At 51.6% G+C, this 24,701-nt stretch overlaps 4 protein-coding genes across 11 annotated transcripts in view; 2 read left to right on the top strand and 2 right to left on the bottom strand.

Annotated features, from left to right (window-relative positions):
- Positions 1 to 755, bottom strand: part of IHO1 (interactor of HORMAD1 1) — a 40,007-nt gene extending 39,252 nt beyond the window's left edge. The window contains exon 1 of the mRNA XM_084752687.1: positions 731 to 755. The gene's annotated coding sequence lies outside the window, so the exon portion shown is untranslated. The remainder of the gene's footprint in view (positions 1 to 730) is intronic.
- CIMIP7 (ciliary microtubule inner protein 7) overlaps positions 1 to 832 on the top strand; it is a 38,111-nt gene extending 37,279 nt beyond the window's left edge. For both annotated transcript variants that reach the window (XM_084752770.1, XM_084752771.1), the window contains one exon: positions 291 to 832. In XM_084752770.1, coding sequence (XP_084608896.1) covers positions 291 to 707 — 417 coding nt within the window. In that variant the 3' untranslated portion in view covers positions 708 to 832. The remainder of the gene's footprint in view (positions 1 to 290) is intronic.
- A 1,094-nt stretch (positions 833 to 1,926) lies between these two features.
- KLHDC8B (kelch domain containing 8B) lies at positions 1,927 to 6,911 on the bottom strand. 5 transcript variants are annotated; one of them, XM_084752725.1, is made up of 7 exons: positions 6,776 to 6,911; positions 6,344 to 6,472; positions 5,375 to 5,884; positions 4,133 to 4,297; positions 3,392 to 3,616; positions 3,133 to 3,234; positions 1,927 to 2,767 (listed from the first exon to the last, which is right to left on the bottom strand). In XM_084752725.1, exons 3-7 carry the CDS (start codon positions 5,748 to 5,750, stop codon positions 2,571 to 2,573), a joined length of 1,065 nt encoding a protein of 354 aa, XP_084608851.1. In that variant the 5' UTR covers positions 5,751 to 5,884; positions 6,344 to 6,472; positions 6,776 to 6,911; the 3' UTR covers positions 1,927 to 2,570. The 5 variants fall into 5 exon arrangements, with proteins under 5 accessions (XP_084608851.1, XP_084608852.1, XP_084608853.1 ...); XM_084752726.1 differs by having other exon boundaries at positions 6,366 to 6,472; XM_084752727.1 differs by having other exon boundaries at positions 6,344 to 6,453; positions 6,776 to 6,905.
- A 67-nt stretch (positions 6,912 to 6,978) lies between these two features.
- Positions 6,979 to 18,190, top strand: CCDC71 (coiled-coil domain containing 71). Of its 3 annotated transcripts, none has more exons than XM_084752696.1 (2): positions 6,979 to 7,111; positions 16,547 to 18,190. In XM_084752696.1, exons 1-2 carry the CDS (start codon positions 7,029 to 7,031, stop codon positions 17,910 to 17,912), a joined length of 1,449 nt encoding a protein of 482 aa, XP_084608822.1. In that variant the 5' UTR covers positions 6,979 to 7,028; the 3' UTR covers positions 17,913 to 18,190. The 3 variants fall into 3 exon arrangements, with proteins under 3 accessions (XP_084608822.1, XP_084608824.1, XP_084608823.1); XM_084752698.1 differs by lacking the exon at positions 6,979 to 7,111 and adding an exon at positions 13,281 to 13,375; XM_084752697.1 differs by lacking the exon at positions 6,979 to 7,111 and adding an exon at positions 13,305 to 13,404.
- The last annotated feature ends 6,511 nt before the right edge of the window (positions 18,191 to 24,701 follow it).

The following is a 24,701-nucleotide window of genomic DNA, read 5'->3' as shown; positions in this document are numbered from 1 at the left end:
TATTTCCCCATAACTCTTCCACTGCTAACTACCCCCTACCCCCCAAGAAAGAGGCAACTCTGTCTTGGTTTTCTGGGCTAGTTTGTCCAACTGTGAACAAATATTCCAGGGGTTCACTCAGGGGCTTCGTGCTAAAACGGATGGCATTACTGAAGATGCAGGGTCCAGGCTAGGGAGGCCAAGGCGCAACCCCAGCATCACCAAGCTGATTTGGGATTAGACAGAGGGGGTTGGCCCAAGCCAACACCGGATGCCAAGACTGTGGGCCAAGGGCCCGTACCGTTGAGGAGGGCCCCTACTGTCTGCTGCAGGGAATTGGAAGACGGAAAGACCTGGAGCGCCTGTGGAAGCGACACACCTTTCTGCGCTGGGCACCCTGTGAGCTGGAACTGAGCCAGCAGCCACCTCTGGAATCTTCCTACCAGACTGACTTCCGGTCAGGCACAGAACTGAGTAGGCTCCCCCAGCGCCTTGTCAACTTTGTGCAGCTCCAGCCTCCCTATGCAAACACCACCTACCAGCACAACTTCTGCCAGCCATCCCGGGGTGGCCATTGTGGTACGACCAAGGTAAGGCCCCCTGAGCCAGTCACTGAAATACTGCCTGACCTCCCCGGGATTCCGAAGCCCAAGCTGCTGCAGCACTATATTCACGCTGGAGTTTCTGAGTGTTTAAACTGGACGCAAGCATTAAACAGGTCCAGCTGACATAGCGGCTTGTTTGGACTCACAGCCTGAGGTGTCTGGGGGCGCGTGTGAGCAGCTCTCTCAACAGGTCCTGTGTCTGGCTCCCCATGGAGTGTCTGTCTATGGTTTCTGTGTGCTGGGCTGGGGAGGCGCTGTCCGCGGAGCCACTAAAGCAAGAAAGGATAAGTCTGGACTCAAAGAGTCCAGAAAGGAGCCAGGCGTGGTAGCGCACGCCTTTAATCCCAGCACTCGGGGGAGGCAGAGGCAGGCAGATCTCTGTGACTTTGAGGCCAGCCTGGTCTACAAAGAGAGTCCAGAACAGCCAAGATAACATAGAGAAACCCTATCTCAAAAAACCAAGGAGGAGGCCGGGCGTGGTGGCGCATGCCTTTAATCCCAGCACTCGGGAGGCAGAGGCAGGCGGATCGCTGTGAGTTTGAGGCCAGCCTGGTCTACAAAGTGAGTCCAGGATGGCCAAGGCTACACAGAGAAACCCTGTCTCGAAAAACCAAAAAAAAAAAAAAAAAGGAGGAGGAGAAAAAAAAGGGGGGGTCCAGAAAGGTCACCACAACCCTGGGTGGGCTCTAGGGCCCCCATAACTTCTCAGTAATCGTAGCCTCTTGTACTTAGTGATGCTGCAGGGAACACAGAGTCAGAGGATCCTACTAGCGAGCAGTTAAGGCAAAGTTAAGCAGCAAGGGCTGGCAGCGCCCCCGCCCCCAGGAACCAGGTGCCTCTGATGGGGTTTGCCAGTTCAGCCACACAGTCCTGCCCAAGAGATGCCTAACAAGGACACTGGCGCAGCTGGGGCTGCTGCTCCCTTTAGGGGTGTGGGGAGGCTTGGATCTGGAGCTTATCTCAGCCTTGTGGAATTTTGGGTTTGTTAGCTCTTCTCTGGTCAGCCTATCAAGTCCCCTCACACTGAAGACGAAGCTGAGGCTTAGGTGGAGTTGGGGTCCCCTTCACTATGGTTACCAGGCTTAAGGGGCTCCCTGTGGACTCTTATTTTATTTTATTTATTTATTTTTTGAGACAGGGTTTCTCTGTCCTGGACTCGCTTTGTAGACCAGGCTGGCCTCGAACTCACAGCGATCCACCTGGCTCTGCCTCCCGAGTGCTGGGATGAAAGGCAAGCGCCACCACCGCCCGGCTCCCTGTGGACTCTTATCCCCGACAGAGCTGAGGCCTCCAAAGTTGAGGCGAAAAGAATAACAGGATTGTCTACACCAGAAGCCACACACCGGGTCTTAGCTGTATCTTTATTTCTACATCAAAACTCCCTGGGTCCTCACAACAGCCCTGTGAGGTAGGTCGGGCAGGAAAGTTTCAGAGATCCCCATCGACAAACGAGGATGCTGAGGCACAGATAGGTGAAATGACCTGCCCGGGTCGGACAACCCTCAGTGTAGATGGCACAAAGCAGCGGTCCTCTGGCAGTCCCCACGTTCTCCCCTCTGCTACTTCTGTGATTTCTGTGCTCAGAATACTCCTCGGGTCCCCGGGGACCCTCAAGGAAGGCCGGAAGCTCAGACTTTTCCAGAATGGCCACTCGAGAGGGCCTGCAACTCTTCGGGCCTATCCTGTAGACTGTGAGGCCAATACCATGCTCTTCACACGTCAGCATTCACAGAGGGCCTAGTAACTTCTAGGGCATAGGAGGAGCTAGCTATGAGTGGATGCTGATTAAAAAAATAGGTGTGAGCATGTGTTTCCTGTGCTAAAAGACAGAGGCTCCCCCAACCCAAGTCCCTAAGGCAGCAACTCAGGCGCCCTCCTCTGTGCCTCCCTCACCCTACAGAGGCACGGGGAGGTCCCTCAGCAGCAGAAGGGAGCCCGATCTGCTTCTACACTGAGCTGTTCTAGGAGATAGATCTCACCAGGCCTTCAGACTCCATCACGCAGACATAGTGCCTCCACGGCTTGACTGGGGCCCTGGGCCACACCCCCAATAACGAACAGCCGGGGCCCGGCCTGTAGGCTGGAACAGGAGCATCGGGCTGTGGGCATGGCGGGCAGTGCCTCCCAGCGTCGCCGCGCAAGACTGAAGCTCTCCACAGAGGCCAAAGGGCACGGCTGGTTCCCTGGAGAACGGAGATAAACGAGGGGCTGAAGACCCCTTCCGCCCCCTTTTCCCAGACAAGGGCCCAGTAAGTACTACCCCAGCGCGAGCTAGCAGCGCTTTGCTCTTCACTGCCCGAGTCCATCACTGTTCGCTCATGCGTGCTGTGTCTATTCAATCATGTGCTCTGCTTCTGTTTCTTAGAGGCCCCTGGACAGGCCCGGGGGGACACCCCGAGAGCTGGGCCAGGCAAATCAGAAGCTCCCTGGTTTATAGATAGGCAAAGAGCTCACAAAGCTCTGACCCCAGAGTCTAGAGAAGGTGGGCCTGCTAGGAGATAGTCTTTCCCGCTTTATGCCATCTTTTCTTAGCCTCATGGGGACTTACCAAGGCCCCCAATAGCCACGATGTTGCCCCCAAGGGAGCCAACCACAAAGTCGGCCCTCTTCTCCCTCATTCGCAGGCTACGAGGCAGCTTAGTCCAGGATCCTGAAGGAGAGAAGATGTAAGATGAAGGCACTCAGACAGACACAAGGGTGCGCGCGCGTGCTCGCGCACACACACACACACACACACACACACACACACACACGAACGTCCCTCTGTTCCACGGAGAGTAGAACAGACTAGAACAGGCATTGCTCACCATGCTCCAGGTCAAACATCTCCACAGTGTTGACGAAGTGCGGGCGGGAATAGAAATTGTGGGGCCCGGGCTGCTGCAGGCCACCCAGGCTGAAGACGGTTCCCTCAGCCATAGCACAGCCGGCAAAGGCTCGGCGGCTGGGCAGGCTTGGGTGTCGGGTCCACGTCCGGGTCTCTAGATCAAAAGCTTCAAAAGCAGTCACTGGGAGCTTGCCCTGGCGGCCTCCTGTGAAAGGAATTGAACTACCTAGGACAGAGCCCAGGGGGTTGGTAGAAGCCTCACCAGGTCGCTGGACTGTGCACCCAGGCTCCTCCTACACCCAGCTGTGTATACACCCACCCGTGGATCAGCCATGAGACCACATGACTGACCCCTTAGGCACTGAGTTTGATTTTTCAAGCCCAGTTGGGCCAACAAGGAGGTTTAGAATAGGCCTAGATTACCCCCCAACAAAACTGCTCAAGTAGCTGGGCGGTGGTGGCGCACGCCTTTAACCCCAGCACTCAGGAGGCAGAGGCAGGCAGATTGCTGTGAGTTCGAGGCCAGCCTGGTCTACAAAGTGAGATCAGGACAGCCAAGGCTACAGAGAGAAACCCTGTCTTGAAAAACAAAAACAAAAACCAAAAACCTGTTCAAGCCCTAACATCTCCAACTAAGACTGATCCCTAATCCAGACAACCTACGGGGATGGAGACGTCTGGCCTCTTTTTTCCCCCTTTCCCAGATTCCCTCAGCCCTTACCCAGGACATAGATCTTGTTTCCGTGCAGGAAGGTGGAGGCCCCGTAGCAGGGTGTGGGCATGGAGGGTAGCGAAAGCCAGCAGTCCCGGCGGGGCTCATACAACAGTACCTGGGCCTGGGGGGCCGTGTCAGGACCCATTCCCCCCAGAGCATACACCATACCATCTGCACAGAAAAGAGTAGTTCAGACTGCACGGCCATGTCTGGCTGGTGAACCCCACCCTGACAGCTCCCTTGGTCAGGCCCAGGGGTAGATAGAGACTCATGTGTTCATCAAAAACTTGTTGCCTATCTGAAGTTGGGAGCTAGGAGGAGCTGGGATTCCAGCTTTGGCCTAGGCCCCTCCAAGTGAAGAGCTGGAGGCAGCTGATCTAATTATAATCCAGCACAGTCTCCCTGGAGACGCTATGGCAACCAAATCTGGCATCTAAGCAGGCTAGTCTGGACTGGTGGCCACACTTGGAGGCCACAAGGTGTGTGTGTGTGTGTGTGTGTGTGTGTGTGTGTAGAGCGGGTCCCCTGAGGGGAAGGGGAGGGATAGCTTAAGACAGTGGTAGAGGGTATAAGATTTGCTCAGCATAAAGCTCAGTCTGGGAAGGTAACTCAACTAGGGGAAGGCCTGGGGCTGGGAGACGAGCTTGGGCCTGTAGGACAGAGGTGCTGGCCACAGCTTTCAGCCTCTGCCAGCCTCTCAGCACCACCACACCATGCTGCTTCACTAGAGTAGCTTCTTGCCTCTGTTAGGTGCTCAGAGTCAGCTAGGGGCACATCCACAGGCCTTTGGGTGATGTGCCAGGCAGCTGGGGGCTTCCATGGCAACCACCTCCAGGTCGGCTTGGCCTTTGTCCACATCAGGATCCCTGGTGTGTGTGTGTGTGGGGGGGAGGTCTAAGCACTTAAGCATTTGCTGGGCTCTGAGCCAAGGCCTTGCTCCCCTCCCCTCCCCCCAGACTATTTATAACTAGGAGAGTCATTAGGCCACACCCCCCACTGTCTCTTAGTAACAAAGAACAGGACAAGGTAGTGGCTCGGGTGGCCCATCTTTCTGGGATCTGACCTCTACCTCATAGCCCAGAAAAGGCAATTAACAGTAAGCTGCGGCAAGCCTAGGTAAAGGAGGAGACAGGAGGCAAAGCCATGCCCAGGGTTGTACCTATCCAGTCTCTGAGATAATGGCCCTGGTCAGGAGAAAAGAAAAACGAAGGTTATTGGGGCACCTGAGGGATGTTCTAAACCACTCACCTCTCTCCACAGTCGCGACCCCCATGGCTGCTTGAGGGAGGGTAGCCCGACGCTCCCAGCGGCCTTCATCAGCCAAGAAGGCCTCCACAACAGCTACTGGGCTCTGGACTTCATCCACGCCACCCACCACTAGCACCTGCTTCCCCAGAACCACAGCAGCTGCACCAGCCCGGGCAGTGGGCAGGGGTGCTATTGCTAGCCACGTGTGTGAGGCCATGTCCAGTGTCTCAGCAGTGTCCAGAGGTAACCCAGCCCGGCCACAGCCCCCCAACACCAGCAGGTGTCCATCCTGGTGTGCCACTGTGCCATAGACCCGGCAAGTGGGCATAGGGGGGAACACCTGCCAAGCAAAGGCCCGGCCACCACCTGCAGCCATGTTGCTCACTGCCAGTGGTAGGCCATGCTATCTGCTCAAGCTGTGGGCCTCACTGGGGGGACACGATACGGCCTCATCTTGATTCCGTCAGGGCTGTAAGGGTGTCTGGCCAGTCCAAAGGACCTTGCCTTCACCTGGAGAAGAGATGGAAAACAAAGAGTCAGGGCCACTGGCAAGAAACAGTGAACAACATGCAGGCCAGGCCCCAAATCACTAGTGGACAAGGACCCACCCCTTTGCCTGGCACTCTGGTGTGATGGGCAGGAGAACAGACTCATTACCCAGACAGCTTTCTGACTTCCCACAGGGCTAACGAGGGACTCTCCCCACCGCCAACCTCTAAACACTAGCAAGTAGCTCCTTGGTCAACTAGAGTGGAAGGGGAGGTAAGGGGATTAGAACCCAGCTCTCCACCCATCCTAGCGCCCTTCCTTTCCCAACAAGTCCTGTCTTGGTGCTCAAGAGAGGAGCTCTGAGTCCTCTGCACACTGGCGTCCAGTGTGCCTTGGACAAGCTGGGGCCGGCCATCAGGGTCTCTCATCTGCAGTCCTCAGAACAAAGATCGTCCCCATCTGCAAGGTACAGCCATTTACATCAGCGAAGGGCCAGTCTCACGTGAAGGATTCAAGGGGACAGATCCCAGGATTCCACACTCCCTTTGAAGTCCATCCTCAGGGGTGTGGCAGGGCCAGCAGATTCCCAGCTATAGAGGGATTAGGGGGCTGAGGTGGAGAAGAAGCTCTTGAGTATAGGATTTGAAGGGCCCTGAATTCAGGGATTTTCCTATAGGAGTAAACAGCTGGATTCCTGAACCCCCTAAAAGCACATTCCTTAGCCTCCCCTTTTGTTCTGTGTCTGTGTCTTGGGGGCTACCACTCTCAGTTCCGGGATTTGGCAGGACGGCCTCCTGGCCCCAAACTTCCAACTCAAATGAGAGTGGGGGGCGGGTCTGGCTAGTGGGCTTAATTAAGGCTCTATGCTTCGTGCCCCAAACTTCCCCAGAGCAAGGCTCTCGCGGGACTCACCCGCTGGATCTCTGATGTCTCCAGGGCACGGGGTCCGCCGTTCCGCCTCCGCCTCCGCTGGCTCTGGCAAGGGCTGAAGCTGGGCTCCGGTGGGGCTCCGGCACCGCTCCGGCGTGGGGCGGGGCTGGACCAGTTCCGCCCCTCGCTCCCCCCTCCCCAGATTCGGGGAAACCTCCTCCCGCCTTAACTCTGCACATGCCACGGCAGGAGTAGGGCGCACCGACCCACGGTCACCCAGAATGAACAGACAGGCATGTGGACATCCGGCCGGCCAGGATATAGGATTCTACCTGGGGCGATGATAGAATTGAGGCAGCGGCGAGCAAAACAACACCGGTATGGTGGGGTCCGAGGAGGGTGTCGTTCTGAGTCGAATCCACGGTGGGTGCGTTCAGCCAGGAGCTAACCTGGGGCCTTTAGGGGTCGGAGCCCGCCCATCACAACTGAGCTTGGAGGTGCCCATCCACCAGCTTCGCAGCGGCGCCCCCTAGAGGTCACTAGGGCTGTAGCCTGGGCCTCGAGGTAGGGAACTCAGCTGTCCTGTCCTAACCATGACACAAAGCCAGGAACAGAACAGACCAGACCAGTAGCAGGTGAGATGAAGAAGCGGACTGTACCAGCCTTAGGGCCTATGCAGCCCTTTTTTTTTTTTTTTAACAAAAAGGTAGGTTAACTTGGTTAGATCTCAGCTGGGGATGAGCTAGAACAGCCAAAGGCTGCCAGGGATCTCTGCCTAATGCTGTAAGTCCTGAGATTGGGGCTACTCTGATGCCTAGGTGACTGTCCATCTTCAGGGTACAGGGCTTGTCTCTAGCCAGCACTGTGGTCACGTGATAGCAAACTGATGTGACAAAGGGCCACCTATCCCTTATTTAAACCTTGGTTCAGCCTATCTTACGAGCATTCTGAATCAGCCGGCAGCTTCCAGCCAGAGCTCCTGGGCCAACTGTTCCTCGCAGTTGTCTGCGTCTTCTCACTGCTTTGATCCCCTTGCCTGTGCCGTGCTTATCTTAATTTCCCCAAAGCAGATCTTGAGACAATGACACAAGTGCACACAGTCAGTGTGGGAGGTGACGCCAGGAGGCGCCAGGAGAGGAGTAGCAAGGAAAGTAGCCAAGAAAGGAGGTGTTATCAAACAAGTCGCCACCGCCGGTAACTGGGACCAGATCCTTCTGGGGATCCTGGGAGCTGCTTAGGAACGTGGGCCTTACACTGTTACAGCGCCCAGGAGCAAGGGGACCTAAGGAACTCATCTTCACAGCCCCAAGAATCATATGGGGAGAGCTGTTTGGGGGTGTCATTGCCTTCACCTGCCCAAAAGGTGGGTGAGCCCTTCCTCATGACTAAATAGAGCCTACAGCTCTTTCAGTGGTTGGTGGTTTGAAGTCGAGGGCATGCACCGGGCGCTGTGGTGAACGCCTGTAATCCCAGCACTCCGGAAGGGAGGGGCAGGAGAAGCTCTGTTTGCTCGAGGTCAGCCTGGTCTACAAAGTAAGTTCAGGGGGCCGGGCGTGGTGGCGCACACCTTTAATCCCAGCACTCGGGAGGCAGAGGCAGGCGGATCACTGTGAGTTCGAGGCCAGCCTGGTCTACAAAGTGAGTCCGGGATAGCCAAGGCTAAACAGAGAAACCCTGTTTCAAAAAAAAAAAGTAAGTTCAGGACAGCCAGGGCTACACAGAGAAGCCCTGTCTCGAAAAACTTAAAAAAAAAAAAAAAAAAAAGGAGGGGGTGTTGTGGGGGGAGCATTCACAGGAAGAATAGTGCAAAGAATATTACAAACTGCGCAGACTCTAAAAGGCCTCTACTCTCCCATGCCACTCCTCCTACTCTCCAAATCGCTCCTCACTTGGGGCACTGAGATGGCCCTCCACAGGGTACTCACAGTGCCCCGGGTACAACCTCGGCTTTTTTTTTTTTTTAACAAACAGGGTTTTTCAAAAAAAGACATTTTTATTTTTATGTGCATTGATGTTTTGCCTGCATGTGTGTCTGAGTGAGGGTATCAGATCGTGAATTTACAGACAGTTGTGAGCTGCCATGTGGGTGCCAGGACTTGAACCCAGGTCCTCTGGAAGAGCAGTCAGTGCTTTTAACCACTAAGCCATCTCTCCAGCCCATCCCCCCTGGCTTTCTTTTCAGCTGATAACCATTTACAAGCTATCTCCTTTTATTTGTTTGATTTTTTTTTCTAAGATTTATTTATTATTATGTATACGGTGTTCTGCCTGTATGTACACCTGCAGGCCAGAAGAGGGCATCAGATCACATTATAGATGGTTGTGAGCCACCATGTGGTCGCTGGGAATTGAACTCAGGACCTTTGGAAGAGTAGGCGGCACTCTTAACCACTGAGCCATCTCTCCAGCCCAAGCTATCTCCTTTTAAATATCTACCAGCACTAAGTCAAGGCTGTTTCTTCCTGTTCCCTCTGAATTTTGAAGCTATCTGTCCGCAGACTCCAGTGACTTGTTATCTGCCACCTCAGTCTCTTGTCACTTCTTCCCCCAAAATTGCTTTTGAAATAATTAGGTTTGGTTTTGTTTGTTTCTCGATGGGGTTTCTCTGTGTAATAGTTTTTGGCCATCCTGGAACTTGCTTACATGTAGACCAGGCTAGCCTCTAACTTACAGAGATCTTGCCTGCCTCGGCCCCACCCCAACCCCCAGTCTGGGACTAAAGGCCTGTACCACAACTACATGGTGAAACAATTGGTTTTTTGCATCTTTGAGTCAGAGGCTCGTGTAGCTCAGGCTGGTCTTGAACTTGCTACATAGCTAAGGATGACTGGATTTCTGAGTCTCTTCTCTTCTTTTTCCAAATGCTGGGATCGCAGGCATAGCACCTTGCCCAGTTTATGGATGATAAGGAACGGACTCAAGGCCTTGAGCATGCTAGATAAGCACTCTACCGCCTGAGCTACATCTCCAGCCACCAAAATTGCCTTTAAAAAGTCACCACGTGGCCGGGCGTGGTGGTGCACGCCTTTAGTCCCAGCACTCGGGAGGCAGAGGCAGGTGGATCACTGTGAGTTGGAGGCCAGCCTGGTCTACAAAGTGAGTCCAGGACAGCCAAGGCTACACAGAAAGACCCTGTCTCGGAAAAACCAAAAAAAAAAAAAAAAAAAAAAAAAAAAAAGTCACCACATGTATTAGTCAAGAGTCTCTAAGGGAACAAAGCCAACAGATGGACACACACTACAAGGGAACTTAGGTGACAGAAAGACAGAGCGGAGGTTAGGAGCACTGGCTGCTTTTTCAGAGGACCTAGGTTTGGTTTCCAGCACCCACATGGTGGCTTAACTACAGTTTTCAGGGATCCGATCTAGACTTACTTTGTTGACCAGGCTGGTCTCGAACTCACAGCGATCTGCCTGCCTCTGCCTCCCGAGTGAGATTTTTTTTTAAAGTTTATTATTTATTTATTTTATTACGTATACAGTGTTGAGCTCACAACCTCTGGGAGAACAGTCAGCGCTCTTAACCTCTGAGCCACCTCTTGAGCGCCATGGCCTTGTCGCAATGTATATTCAATATATATGCTGGAGAGGAGGCTGATGAGTTGGCTCAGAAGGTAAAGGCGGCTGCCACCAAGACTGACAACCTGAACTGGATTCCAGAGAACCACTTCATAGAAAAAGAGAATCCATCCCCAAAGGTTGTCCTTTGACTGCTATACCAGTGCTGTGTTCAGTTTCAAACCCAGAACAGAGGTGCCTATTTAATATATCAAAGCAGACCTGGACACCAGGTTCTCCCAGAATCCCTCATGCCCTGCCTGTTACAGCATCCCCCACCCCCAACTCTCCAGCGAGGATGCTTTCCCTATATAATCCAACCGCATTGGTTACCTGCCCTTTTTATCTTTTGCCCTTTGGCTGCGGCACCTGGGTCCCCTGTCTTCCCTCTCCTTTCCCCTCTTGCTCTCTCCACATGGCCCAGCTCAACCTGGTCATGTCCACTCTGGACTCTCCCAGATGTCCCTGTCTTTGCCTACATTCTCCCTTTTATTACAATAAACTCTCTCCTCCACCATAGCTAGGAGCACTCATGTCCTTTTTCTTTTTATTTCTTTTCTTCACTCACTGTGGAAGGGTGTGCTGAGAATGAAAACACACATAATGTTATTTTTAAAAAAGGAAAAAAAAATGAAAGCCAGGCATAGTGGTCCATACTTATAATCCTAGTGCCAATATTTGTAATCCCAGTGCTGGAGGTCGAGTCAGGGAAATCCTTGGGTCTTGCTGGCCAGCTAAACTAGCCAAATGAGAGATTTTTCTTAAAACACACACACACACACACACACACACACACACACACACACACACACACACGGTAGTATACAGCTTTAATCCAGAACTGTCAGTACAAGGCCACCCTGGTCTATGTAGTGAGCTCCAGACCAGTTAGGACTACATAATGAGACTCTTATCTCAATAACAGCTCCTCAGTAACAATGAAACAGTGACACCTAAGTTTATCCTCTGTCATACATACACACACACACACACACACACACACACACACACACACACACGCAAGCATGAGCACAAAGAAAAGAAGGCTAAGGACAGTATTTACTTGCGTGGCATGCCTAGGGACCCAGGTTTACTCATCAGACCCCACACCCCAAAACAGATTTGGCTCTGGCTTTCCCAAAGGAGCAAACTTAGAATCTATTGAGAAAATCTTTCCTAAGCTGTAGCATTCTCCACCCGATCACCAGTTGTCTCTGCTGAGATGGATGTGGGTTGACCTCACTAATGACCATGTAAGATGTCAAACAAAGGGAGCAAGGCGTGGATCATGGAAACACCTTGTGTCTCTCCCCTTCTGACTTGGGTTATGTCTATGTAGAGTCAGTCAGCAGCTATGAAGAACTGTGCTTTGATGAGTGTCCCCTGGGAGTCCCATCTTAGGCTTAATAGCAGGATGCCCCTTTGATAGCTGGGTACCTTAGCCTTTACCATTCCTTCAGTAACCATAGATAGATGGGACAGAGATAGAATGAACCTACCCTTCTTGTCCTCCATCTTGCCTGACTTCTGGGCTGGACAATGCCAGAGAGGAACCTCCTTCTAGGACACACCTGGCTACTGCTGTCCGTGGAGGAACCGAGCCCTGCCTCTTCGTGGAAGCGGTTTCTGTTTGCCTAGGCATGCTTCAGTCTGGTGTAGGCCCATAAGGCTTTTTCTCCACCAAGACAAAGGGTTGGAAATACTAACCCCAGATTATCAGCAGATTTTGTGGTTCCTGTTGGGCGTTTGGGTTGCCTTGGAAGATATTCAGGACTCTACCATCAATGCCAAGGTCCTGAGAAGCTAACAGGCACCAAGTGAGGCCTTGGGCATTGTTGGGTGGGGTGGGTATTGATCTCTTAGGATGCCTGGATCCCGCCCTATAGGCTGGGGAATAGAGACCAGCTGAAGGATCTTGGGTCCTATGAAAAAGGAAGGAGGTTAGTATCCTACAGGAAGCATTCCGACACTCTCTTCTACCTAGCCAAACTCCGATACTGGTCCAGATGCTTCGATCCCTCACCTGTGAAACCAAAGCTTTCCTGATGGCTCCCCACCTGGACTAGGAAACATCTGAGGTCTTTGCTAAGAGCCATGGAGCTTAGGCGTCCCAGCAATCCAAAGGCTATGTAGAGAGACACTGTCTCAAAAAAAAAAAAAAAAAAAAAAAAAAAAAAAAAAGAAAGAAAGAAAGAAAGAAAGAAAAGAAAAGAAAAGAAGAAAGTTTTGGAAACCATTTTGACTGTTCATCTGAATGTCTCAGATCCCTAGAGTTAATTTTGACCTGTGTCCTCAAATTAAGTGCTCCTGAGGTGTGGACTCTGTAACTGCCCTCTGTTGCCTACGCAGGTAGAACGACGGAGTTTGCAATCTCCCTGGCTATAGGATGGGCATTCTTGGCACTGTGAAGACTGAAAGTGCGACTTTGTGCTATTGAAGTGCTTTGGCTGAGCCAGATCTTGGCACTACATTTATGCAAACGTACCTGGGCAGGTGTATTCGGGCCCACATTGATGTACTATGACTTACAGACGCAGGTTTCTGCGTATTATCTGTTACCACATGTATATACCATCTTTTCATGCACTATTCCAGGCATTGGCCCCATTCTTGGGAAGAGAGGAAGGTCTACAGTCCTTATATGCGGTACTTTTGTGGTGAAACAAAGGGTCTATCCTGAGATACTCCCTGCCAGGCACACTCCTTTTTGACCTTTTGATCAGGTGCCAGAGAAAGAGCAGACCCTGGGGTGTAGAATGGGCTAGACCTTGCCAGGAGTCACTATACTATACTACCACGTCATTTTAGAAAAATGTCAAAATAAGCCCCCTAGTCCAGTCCTGACTGGGTTCCTGTGTCTCTTGCCATCTATGTGCACCATATTGGATCAGATAGGTTTGCCCTTGTCTTTGTAGCCACCACCTCCAGGCAGCCCTCCCTGGTACTCAACCTGCTCCACCCCCCAGACCTGGGGAAGTGCTAGGGGTCAAGGGTCACCAGGCGGGCCAGATCCCGGAAGCGGAAGAGCAGTGTACTTCCGGCGCGCAGCGGGCGGCCATGTTGGAGCAGCGGAGGCGGCGCAGAGGTGCGTCCAGGGTCCCCGTGGCGGCGCCGGTAGGTTGGAGCCGCGAGCCTAGCGGTGCTGCGGAGTGGCGGCCCGTGAGGACGCAGGGCGGCAGGGCGAAGGGACTGGGTGGCCAACTCTCCCCGGATCCTTATTCTCCCCGGGCTTGGCCAAGACACCCCACCCCCACACAGGACCCCACCCTGGGGCTGTGAGGATCCTGCCGGGCTACCAATGTCCACCTTACACGTTTCGCCGCCGCAGTGACCCCGACTCCCTGTCGTCGCTCGGGCCCTGGGGATGCGGCCTCCCAGCCTGAGGGCCCCAATCTGTCCCCGGCCCTCGTCTGCCTGATAAGTACTTCTCCCGCCCCCAATCTTCGGTCAACTTCCTGTGCTGGCCCCAAAGGAATGTGTGAAGCCGAGTCAGCCTGGCTGCAGCCTCTGTTGACAAAGCTTCTTGAAAACCAAGAAGCACCTTCCCGAGGGCTCAGAATGACTTAGGCGGAAAAACTCCTTGGTCCCCGCCTTCCCCCGCCCCCATATCAGCGCCAGAGGTTTGGGGTGGGAAGTCCTACAGTTCACAGCCAACCCCTTCAAGAAAAATAAATAAATAAAAGAACTAAAGCCATGTGCCAGGATTGTACTTGGAGAGCATCCTCTGGGGAGGGGAAGTGCCTGACACCTGAGGATCCAAGAATGTTTCCAAACATAGAGCCCCAGGGCACTTTCTCTGGGGACTCCGAAGACTGTGTATCTGCTCCATTAGAGCTGTGCAAAGCGGGAGCACAGACGGGCCTCAAGGCTCCAGGGACCTGTCTCATCCCAGCTGATCTTTTCGCGTTCCAGTGCAGCTGGGGAGTTTACCTCTTGACCCTAGAAGCCCTCAAAAGTGCAGTGCGGGGTGCTGGATGTAACTCATGGTTGATAGGCATCGCTTTAAGAAAGCGCAGGGTGGTCCCAGGTAACCGTGTCAGTGCTATCCTGAGGCCTGCCACCCTTTAAGCTGTGGTTAGCACGGTGTAGACCTTTAATGGTCGCTTGACTATCTTCCTAGTTGGAACCTTTGCCTCTGATTGTTTTCAAACCTTGGACTCCTTGATGAGGCACCTGGTCCCCTGCTTGCCCTAGAGGTGTTTTGTTTGGTTTTTTGTTTTTTTCAAGACAGTTTCTCTATGTAGCCTTGCCTGTCCTGGACTCACTTTGTAGATGAGACGGCCCTCGAATTCACATTGATCAACCTGCCTCTGCTTCCTCCCCGAGTGCTGGGATTACAGGTGTGCGCCACTGCACCCTGCCTTAGAGATGTTTGCAGCTGTTATTCAATAGCTTTTTTTTGTTTTGTTTTTTGAGACAAAGCTTCTCTGTGTAGCCCTGGCTGTACCGGACTCTTGGAGACCAGGCTGGCCTCGAACTCGCAGAGATCTGCCTGCCTCTGCCTCTCTGAGTGCTGGGATTACAGGCGTGGGCCATCACATCCGGCTTCAACCCCTTTTTTGGAGAGTCTGCCTCTGATACTGGGGTTGAACTGTATCTGGTAAGCGGGGAGATAAACCACCTCCTGGCTGGAACACTGGCAGCTGGAAAAACAGAGGTGGGGTGGACAGACATCAAGTGTAAATTTGGGTCTTTGGGCCTATGATGAAAGGCCTTAGTCTGTTTTTTCTTTTCTTTTTTTAGGATTTACTTATTAAGTTTACAGTGTTCTCCCTGCATGTACACCTGCAGGCCAGAAGAGGGCACCAGATCCCATTACAGATGGTTGTGAGCCACCATGTGGTTGCTGGAAATTGAACTCAGGACCTTTAGAAAAGCAGTCCTGGGCTCTTAACCTCTAAGCCATCTCTCCAGCCCCTTTTTTCTTTTTTCTTTTTCTTTTCTTTTTGTTTTTTCTTTCTTTCTTTTTTAAATAGAGACAGGGTTTCTCTGTGTTATCTTGGCTGTCCTGAACTTGCTTTGTAGACCAGGCTGGCCTCGAACTCACAAAGATCCACCTACCCCTGCCTCCCGAGTGCTGGGATTAAACGCGTGCGCCACCATGCCCGGCCCTTAGCCTGTTTTTTCAGTTAGATCCCACCACCACTCATGTTCCTCACCCATACATCACAGCTGCTACATACACTGTTACCTGATTGGCTCCATCTGTATGTGTTCTTTTTCCTCTTTGGTTTTCGAGACAGGGTTTCTCTGTGTAGCCTTGGCTGTTCTGGACTCGCTTTGTGGACCAGGCTGGCCTCGAACTCGCAGCAATCCACCTGCCTCTGCCTCCCAAGTGCTGGGATTAAAGGTGTGCGCCACCATCACCCGGCTTGTTTCTTTTCTTTTTGTAAGTCAGATAGGTAGATGTTACTGCCCCCAGGAGACCTTCCCTAACCTATTAGTAAGCTGACTTGGATAATACCATATACTCCCAGGAATCTTAATGGTGGCATGGCTTGACCTCAGGACTGGGCTCTTTTAGGATAGAGATAATTGCCTACATGGGACTAAGTCTAGATATTTGATATCAGGAAAGAAAAAACAAAACAAGCATGGTAGTACAAGTATGTAGTCCTAGCTGCTTGGAAGGCTAAGTGGAAGGATCACTTGCATCCACCAGTTCAAGACCAGCCTGGCGACATAGCAAGCTCCATTTCAAAGAATTGAAAAGAATGCAGAATTTTGCTGAGCTTTGACATACACTTATAATCCTAGCAGTTGGGAGCCTGCACTAGGAGGATTATGAATTTGAGGCCAGTTTAGACTATATAGCAAGCTCCAGAACAGCCAGAGCTATATAGTGAGCTGTGTTCCAAACAACCATCTGGCATTGCTTGCTTGTAATCACAGCTGGGGCGACAAGGCTAACAGGGGTCAGGGTTCAAGGCCAGCCTCAGCTGTATAAGAGTTGGAGACCATCCTTGCCTATGTGGGACTTGTTTTAAAACAAAAAAAAAATTTTTAATGCCACTGAAGTAAAAACAAGCCTGATTTAAGTCTCCCCATAAGCCTGGCAGTAGGGTAGGTAGATGGTGCTGAGGTGCTTCTGAGCGTGTACCCCAAAGAAACAGCTACATGGTAGAGATCAGGAGAGTGATTTATTCTGGCCAGGCCCTTCTGTCCCAGAGAGTGGGAGCCTCGCTCAGGCTGCCATCCTGTTGCCGCTCTGTGGCTTGGCACCATTCTCATCACCTCTTCTCTTCTTGCTTTGGAGGTGCCCAGCGCTGGTTTGTGGATCTCCAGGCAGCTCTGCAGTGCCCAATGCCATGAGCGTGCTAGTGCAGCATGTGGAGGAGAAAGCTGTGCACTCGTGGTCACGCATCTCCACGGCAGGGAAGAAGGCCCTGGAAGAGGCCCTCCTTGTGTTTAATCCCATGAGCCAGGATCTCAGTGCCACAGAGGCCCAGCTTGTGGCCTTCCTCCAGGGCCTGCGAGACGATGGCTTCCAGCCGACCGTTCTGCGAAGTGGTGACGTCTATGGCTATAGTTCATGCACAGCCAGCCCCCCCAGCCAGACAAAGCTACAAGCTCGCACCACCATCCCGTCTGCCACATCACTTCCAGCCAGGGCTCCTAAGGCTGCTGTGTCGCTGCCTGCAAGCCAGGCGACGCTGCTCCCTGTGCCACTGTCTGGCAGGCTGGCTAAGGGGTCTACACCAGCCCTTGCCAAGCATGCTGCCACTAACCTGCTGCTGAGCTCCTTGAAGCAGTCAAATGCCAGTGGCACCAGCGGCACAACAGTAGGCTTCCCTGCCCACCTGTACCCAGGCGTGTACCCTGCCATGCGGCTCTCTGTGGTCCTTGAAGCACTTGTCCCCCTCAAGCCTCCTTGCTTGGGTGCTAAGCACAGGGCACAGCCACTGCAGCTGTCACTTGCAAACTCTCCTCTGAAACGGAGGAAAGGTTCAGGGAACCCACAGTCTAAAGCACCCAGAAAAACCACAAGCAAGGGCCTCAAATGCCTGACTAGCAAAGGCCCTGGGGCTGGTCCCCGACGAGGTGCTGGGACCCAGGACAGTGGCCCACAAGTAAAAGGGTGCTCTGCCTTGAGCACCAAAACAGTCAAGGCCAAGGCATCTCGAACACTGACCAAAGCTGCTCGTGCCTGTGCCAGTGTAGCTCAAACCCAGCCCAAGGCAGTAAGGATCAGGGCCAAGGCAACACAGCCCAAGCCCAGGGCAGCCAGAGCCAAAGCCAAGGCCACTGTAGTGAGGGACAAGGGTAAAGCCAAGGCAGGCCAGGCCAAGGCCAAAGCAGCTCAGGCCACGCACAAGAGAAGGCCAAAGGGATCCGTTCCGTCCAGAACTGGAAGGGCAAGCCTGAAAAACTGCTCTGAGACTGTGGGGCAGAAGAGGAAGAAAGCCTCAGAGGCCAAGGGTCTTCCTCCTAAGAAGAGGGCACGCCTCGTGCTCCGACCTCCTAAGGCATGGCTGGGGCCTGCAACAACAAAGCCTCGCAGCTACCACACCATAAAGGTAGACAGGAAGTTCTCAGATGACGAGGTCCGACAGTGGGCCCAACAGATCCTCCGTGTGAATCTTTCTCCAGTGGTATGGCTCCAGCCATTGCTACCGTCTTGATGCTGTACTCAACACCTGAGTCCTTGCCGCAAGCAATGCTTGGGGAAACAGTTGAGCTGTCTGTGTGGCCAGCAGCACAGTGTGCCATGCTTGTGAACTCTGCAGCTTCCTGGACTCCGGGTACCTCCCAGGCCCTCGTGGTCACCAACCTCCTTTCAGAAACTGAGGATTTGGGATGGGGTGGGTCGTGGGAGGGTTTTCTCGTGGCTCAGTGCACTGTGATTTGTTCTTCAAATTGTGTGTCTGCCGTTCCATCTATCAAGTTTTATACCTTTCCACCTTCCGGTCTCCCTGCTCACCCTCCGTGGTCTGATTGATTGATTGATTTTGGTATGTGTGGGATGATGGCAGGAGCCTAACAGAAGCAGCCCTAAGCAGGCTTGAAGAGCATGCCCTGGGAGCTTGCAGCGCGTCATCCATTTGAATGATAGGGTGACATTATGGGAGGGCGATGCTCCCAGGCTTCTGGAGAGAGGTGGGGAAATCCAGGTGCTGGTTTCCTTGGATGTGAGAGAGAGATCCTGAGGGGAGGGTCAGAGTCACTATGAGGTAAGACAGCCATGAGTGTCCCAGTTTTTAACCTGATGGGTCCCATTCAAAATTGCTTGCGGATCAGTGGGAAATCCTGCACCAAACAGGTTTTTAGGCCAGGATAAGAAGCCTTTGTGGTACCACTCTGGGGTTGGGGGGCAGCTTTAAAGCTTTGCCTAGGCTTGTCTGGGGGTTGGGGGAGGGAACATGCTTAAAAAGCTTGAAGTACCGCTTCCCTGCTGGAAGTCACCAGCCTCACTTTCCCAGTTGGTGACGAGAGGCAGGCTTTGGATCTGGACCATAAAACCTGTGCTTACTATCCAAAGAACTGTCTCTGTGGTAACTGGTGGTGGATCCAGGAGGGTTTCTACCTGTACCACCTGCTCCATCTTACTGGAGGGTTCAACTTTTCACCATGTACCCTAACATATGCTGGGTGCTTTGGACACTGCTGGTGCCTTCTGCTTTGGAGAAGAGGCTGGGCGCTGAATGGAAGCAGCTGTGGTGCCCACCTGCGCTGCACTGGCAGCTGCTCTGGCTAGAAAGTAGAGAACCAAGCATCCCATCATCCTCGGGCGTTTGAGCTTGAGGTCTGCGTCAGCTACACACTGAGACTCTGCTTGGCTTTTTGTTTTTTGTTTGTTTGTTTGTTTGTTTTGCTTTTTTGAGACAGGGTTTCTCTGTGTCGCCTTGGCTGTCCTTGACTCACTTTGTAGACTAGGCTGGCCTCGAGCTCACAGCAATCTACCTGCCTCTGCCTCCTGAGTGCTGGGATTAAAGGCATATGCCACCATGCCCGGCTCTCTGCTTGGTTTTTGAGACTGGCTTTCTCTTTGTAGACCAGGGTGGCCTCAAACTCGGATCCACCTGCCTCTGCCTCCCAGGTGCTGGCATAAATATGTGCCGCTGGACCAAGCCAGGGGAATGCAGAGATGGCTTACTGGTTAAGAGCGCTTTTCAGAAGACCCAAGTTTGGTTCCCACGAAAGGCAGTTCACAAACTCCTGTGTCCAGCTCCAGGGGATCTCAAGGGCTTTCCCAGAAGACCCAAGTTTGGTTCCCATGAAAGGCAGTGAGAACCTTGAACTTCAGTGATGTTGATAAGCAAAAGAATTGTGTGAAATCCCTTAAATAAAAACTTGTTGGCCAGGCTGGAGAGATGGCTCAGAGGCTAAAAGCATTGGTTATTCTAACACGGACTTGCATTCAATTCCCAGGGCAGTCCTAGAGGATTTGACCCTCTCATCTGGCTTCACTGGGTACTAGGCATATCCCTGGTAAAGAGAAATGCATGCAGGTAAAATGCCTATGCACAAAGAAACATGATTCACTTACTGCCTTTACAAGAAGAACAGTATAATGACAGGCTGGGCTGGGAGATGGTCTGGGTAAAACGCCCTCTGTGCAAGCAGGAGGATCTAAGTTCAGATCCCCCAAACTCAAGTATAAGACTCTCAAGTATCTGTAACAGCAGCACTAAGGCAGGTCCTAGGATTCACTGACCAGGAAGTCAAGCCGAAATGACAAAATTGAGATTCAGTGAAAGACTATCTCTAAGAGTAAGATGGAGGCTGGAGGGTTGGCTCAGTGGGTAAGAGCATGTACTGTTGTCACAAATAGAGGTTCCCAGTGCTCACATTAGGAGTCTCACAACCACCTGGAACTTCAGCTCCAAGGGCTCTGATTTCCTCTTCTGTTCTCTGTGGGGCACTTACCTTAAAAAATGTATCTGGATATCTCTCGCTGGGTGTGATGGCACAAGAAACAGACTGGTAGATTTCTCTGTGTTCAAGGCTAGTCTGGTCTACATGGGAGAGTTCCAGGATAGCCAGGGCTTTGTATAAACTGTTGGGGGGAAATCCACTTCTCTCTTGGAGACAGGGTCTCACTATGTAGTCGTGAAGGACCTGGTGCTTACTATATAGACCATAGTAGCTTTGAACTCCTAGAGATTACCTGCCTTGATCTCCCAAGTGCTGGGATTAAAGGTATGCACCACTATGTCCAAAAGAACTTAAAGAAAAACATGGTTGGGAAACTAGAGAGATGGCTCAGTTATTAAGAGCTTTTGCTGCTGTTGCTAAAGACCAGAGTTAGGTTCTCGGCATCGAGACGGCAGCTTATAACCACTTGTGACTCCAGTTCCAGCAGATCTGTTGCCTCCTCCTGGTCTCCAAAGACACTGTGTGCGTATGTCCTACATACAAATAAAACACTCATAAAATAATATAAATTTTTAAAAGATGGGAGCCAGACATGATGACACACACCTTTAATCCCAGCACTCGGGAGGCAGAGGCAGGCGGATCCTTGTGAGTTCGAGGCCAGCCTGGTCTACAGCTAAGTTCAGGACAGCCAAGGCTACACAGGGAAAACCTGTCTTGAAAAACCAAAATAAATAATACAATTTTTTAGAAGGTGGGGCCTAGCCTGGTTTTCAAAGAGAGTTCAGAGCCAGATGCATTGGTGCATGCCTTTAAAGGCTCCCAGCACTCAGGAGGCAGAGACAAGTGGATCTCTGTGAGTTCGAGGTCAGCCTGGTCTACAAAGTGAATCTAGGATAGCCAAGGCTACACAGAGAAACCCCGTCTTGGGAGAAAAAAAAAACAACAAGAAAAAACAAGCAAAGCTGGGCTGGAGAGATGGCTCAGAGGTTAAGAGCGCTGTCTGTTCTTCCAAAGGCTCTGAGTTCAATTCCCAGCAACCACATGGTGGCTCACAAACATCTATAATGAGATCTGGTTCTCTCTTCTGGCGGGCAGGCACACATGCAAGCAGAGTATGTATAAATAATAAATATTAAAAAAAAAAAAACAAAGCTAGTTCAGGGCAGCCAAGGCTACACAGAGAAACCTTGTCTTGGGGAGGAAAAAAAAAAGATGAGGAAGCAGTTGAGGAAGACCTCCTATCATCAGTTCCTGGACAAGAACACCTGTGAGTCGCACACATGCACATGTGAATACACAAGACCAAGTCAGAAAACAGGAGGGAGAAAGGAGAATCCTAAGTGAGATGTTGCTGCATACATGTTATCCCCGAACTAGGGAGACTCAAGTTAGAGGAACTCAAGTTCAAGACCAGCTTTGGCTACATAAGACTCAGAAAGAAAAAAAAAAAAATAGAGGGGTGAGAGAGGCATCCTTAGGACCACGTGATCATGATACCATCACCTTACCTCTCCACAGTCACGTGGGGCGATGGTCCTGCCCAGGCCCCTTCTGCTTTGAACCACGAACAATTTCACTCGAGATATGAAGGGCTCGGAGAGTAAAGGGAGTACAGTGGCCTGCGCAGACCATCTTTCTGGGTTCTATGACGTTCTTGGTGTTTTGGTTTACCTCTTGTGGAAACCAATTATGGCAGGACAGGGTTTCTGCAGTAAAGCTCGCTCTCTCTCTGAGGTGGGGGAGCACAGGTCTAGAATTGAATCAAGGGGACTGACACGTGCCAGTGGGGGAACATAGGAAGCATAGCATGTAGAAAGGGTGAAAAGTGAGAATAGGGTCGGGGCCAGGGTTTACAAGACCAGGAGAAGCCGGTGTGGTGGTGCACGCCTTTAATCCTAGCACTCAGGAGGCAGAGGCAGGCGAATCGCTGTGAGTTCGAGGCCAACCTGGTCTACAAAGTGAGTATAGGACAGCCAAGATAACAGAGAAACCCTGTCTTGAGTGAGGGTGCTGTGGGGTCTTGGCCCTTTGGAGAGATAGGAGATAAAAGATGGCTCAGCAGTTAAGAGCACTGTCTGCTCTTCCAGAGGTCATGAGTTCAATTCCCAGCAACCACATGGTGGCTCACAACCATCTGTAATGTGATCTGATGTCCTCCTCTGCCTGCAGATGTACGTGCAGGCAGAGCACTGTATACATAATAATAAATAAGTCTTTTTTTTTTTTTAAAGCTTCAGAAGATATTAGGGGACATGAAGGGAGCTGGTAGGACGGCGGCTCCCTCCCTCCTGCTAAGTTACATCCTAAAGTTGCTGCCTGAGCTGCTGAGGCCACACAGTGTTTCCAGGCAGGCTGCATGGGAACAGTGAAGAAAGGCTTAAAAAACGCCATGGCTTAGACTTGTCCCTGGGGGCCTTCCAAACTGAGCACCAAGTGTGTCTTGAATGGGCAGTGCCCCAACTGTCCCCTGAATCAATGATCGATGCCTGCGCCACCATGCCCGGAATTTATGCTTCTTGAACTACCCTTTGCTGTGGTAGGTTCAAGGCCACTAGGTTTGAGGTTGAGGACCAATCATGTCCTTTATCTGGATGGTTTAATTGTCCTGTCACTCCCCCACAGGGTGCCGCTGTATGGTGTAAGTAGTCTCTAAGACAAAAGCATCCATTCGGAAAGAAGCTCCTTAAGACGCTGGTGTTCTAAACTTAAGAATCTAAAGGGAGGCAAAACATTCCATTCTTCAGGGAGGCTCCCTACAACACAGGATGTTCTAAGGGGAAGTGAAACGTTGTATCCTTCAGGGAGGCTCTTTAAAGATACAAGATAATTCTTCTGGGAGGTGAAACATTCCGTTCTGCAGGGACACTCGTTAAGTTCAGGAATTCAGGAAGTCCTGGAGACTGGTAGGATTCACTAGCTCCCTATAAGCAGTAAAGACCGCCTGCCCGGGGACATTCACAGACAAGCTGACCAGCTAGACTCAGACTTGCTAGGCTGTGTGAAACAAACAGACCTGCCATGCCACCTAGAAGCAGCAGACGAGACAAGCTGCTTGGAAGACCAGTCGATTCTCCATGCTGGACTGGGCTTTGGCGATGCGCTTGTCTTTTGGGTCATTTCTGCTGCTGTAAGTAACCCCAATAAAACTCACTGGTTCACCAAGCTGGATTTTGGTGGTACTGTATCTTGTTCTGTCCCTGGCTCGCTGCCTCGAGTGAGTGGGCTTTTGTTACCATCTCCCCAGGAATAGTGTCACACAGAAAGAACATTGTTAGATTATTTATTGGAAGCTGTAAACCTGGCATGGTGGCGCACGCCTGTAATCCCAGCACTGGGGAGGCAGAGGCAGGCGGATCACTGTGAGCTTGAGGCCAGCCTGATCTACAAAGCTAGTCCAGGACAGCCAAGACTACACAAAGAAACTCTGTCTCGAAAAACTAAAACAAACAAACAAATAAAGGCAGCTATAGCAATAGCTAGCGTGAAGGCTAAAGTTATGTTTTAAGTTTTATGTTACTGTGCTTACTAAGTCTATAAAACCAAAATGCCTCTAACCTGTATTTCCCATTTAGGACAGATAACTTCCTGGAATGCTAGGGCTGTTCGTGTAAGATCACAGGCCACTTCTATAAACCAGATTGGTTGCCTCAACCGCACAGGATGTGCAGGAAGTGCATCTGGATGTATGTTTGCTCCCAATTGGACCAAGGCAGGAGTACATAGCCTTGTGGGGTTTGCCTTTATAAGTACCTAGCTAACCTAATTCAGGGTCATTCTCTGGGAATCCTGGGTATGGACCTGGCCACTGGCCACCATCCTGCCGGTCTATAATAAAGCTCACTCTAAATTTGGCCCAAAAATTGTGTTAGCGGTCCTGTTCTCGGCCAATGGGATTAACAGAAAGTGGAAAGAGAGGCTTGGTTTGACCTTGGGCAGGACCATGTTTATTCAGGGCAAGGGAGCATTTTGTTACCCGCATATAGAGATGAGGACAATGTCCACAGAGGAGGATGGGGTGTAGCCCCTCATAGCGGTGGAAATGACTTCTGCAGTCCATAAGTATTGTTGGACTGTCTCAACCTGCCAGCCCTCAAATAAAGACACAGAGACTTACTATTATTTATTACAGCTTAGGCCTTTGCTGGCTACCTCCCAGCTGGCTCCCCTAACTTAAATTACCCCATTTATTCTCGTCCACTTTGCTACCTGGCCCATTACCTCTCACTCAGCCCTGGTACTTCTGACTTCCTCTGTGTCTCACTGGTGAATCTCACATTTCTCAATTCTTCCCCGCTGTTCCTATCTCTCCCGGAAGTCCCGCCTCTCCCACGTATTGGCCGTTAGCTCTTTATTAAGCCAATCAGAAGGTGATGGGGATGTACGTTTACAAACTACTAAGGCAGGTGATGAGCCATGAAAATAATACCAAAGTCTCTGCTGGTACAGAACTCAACATTGGAGTAATGCAAAGACAACCTTTACAAAATGCACAAAAAGATTATCCCAACACCTAAGGAACGCTGGGAAGTGTAGTCTTTCAGCAGGAAGCTATCAAACACTGTCTTGCTGAGGGTGCTACCCACCTGTGCTGT

The sequence above is a fragment of the Acomys minous genome (assembly GCF_964271855.1).
Source record: "Acomys minous genome assembly, chromosome: 13".
NCBI classification, from domain to species: Eukaryota; Metazoa; Chordata; class Mammalia; order Rodentia; family Muridae; genus Acomys; species Acomys minous.
Note: the sequence above shows the minus strand (reverse complement) of the source record. Positions and strands in the feature narration are given on the sequence as shown.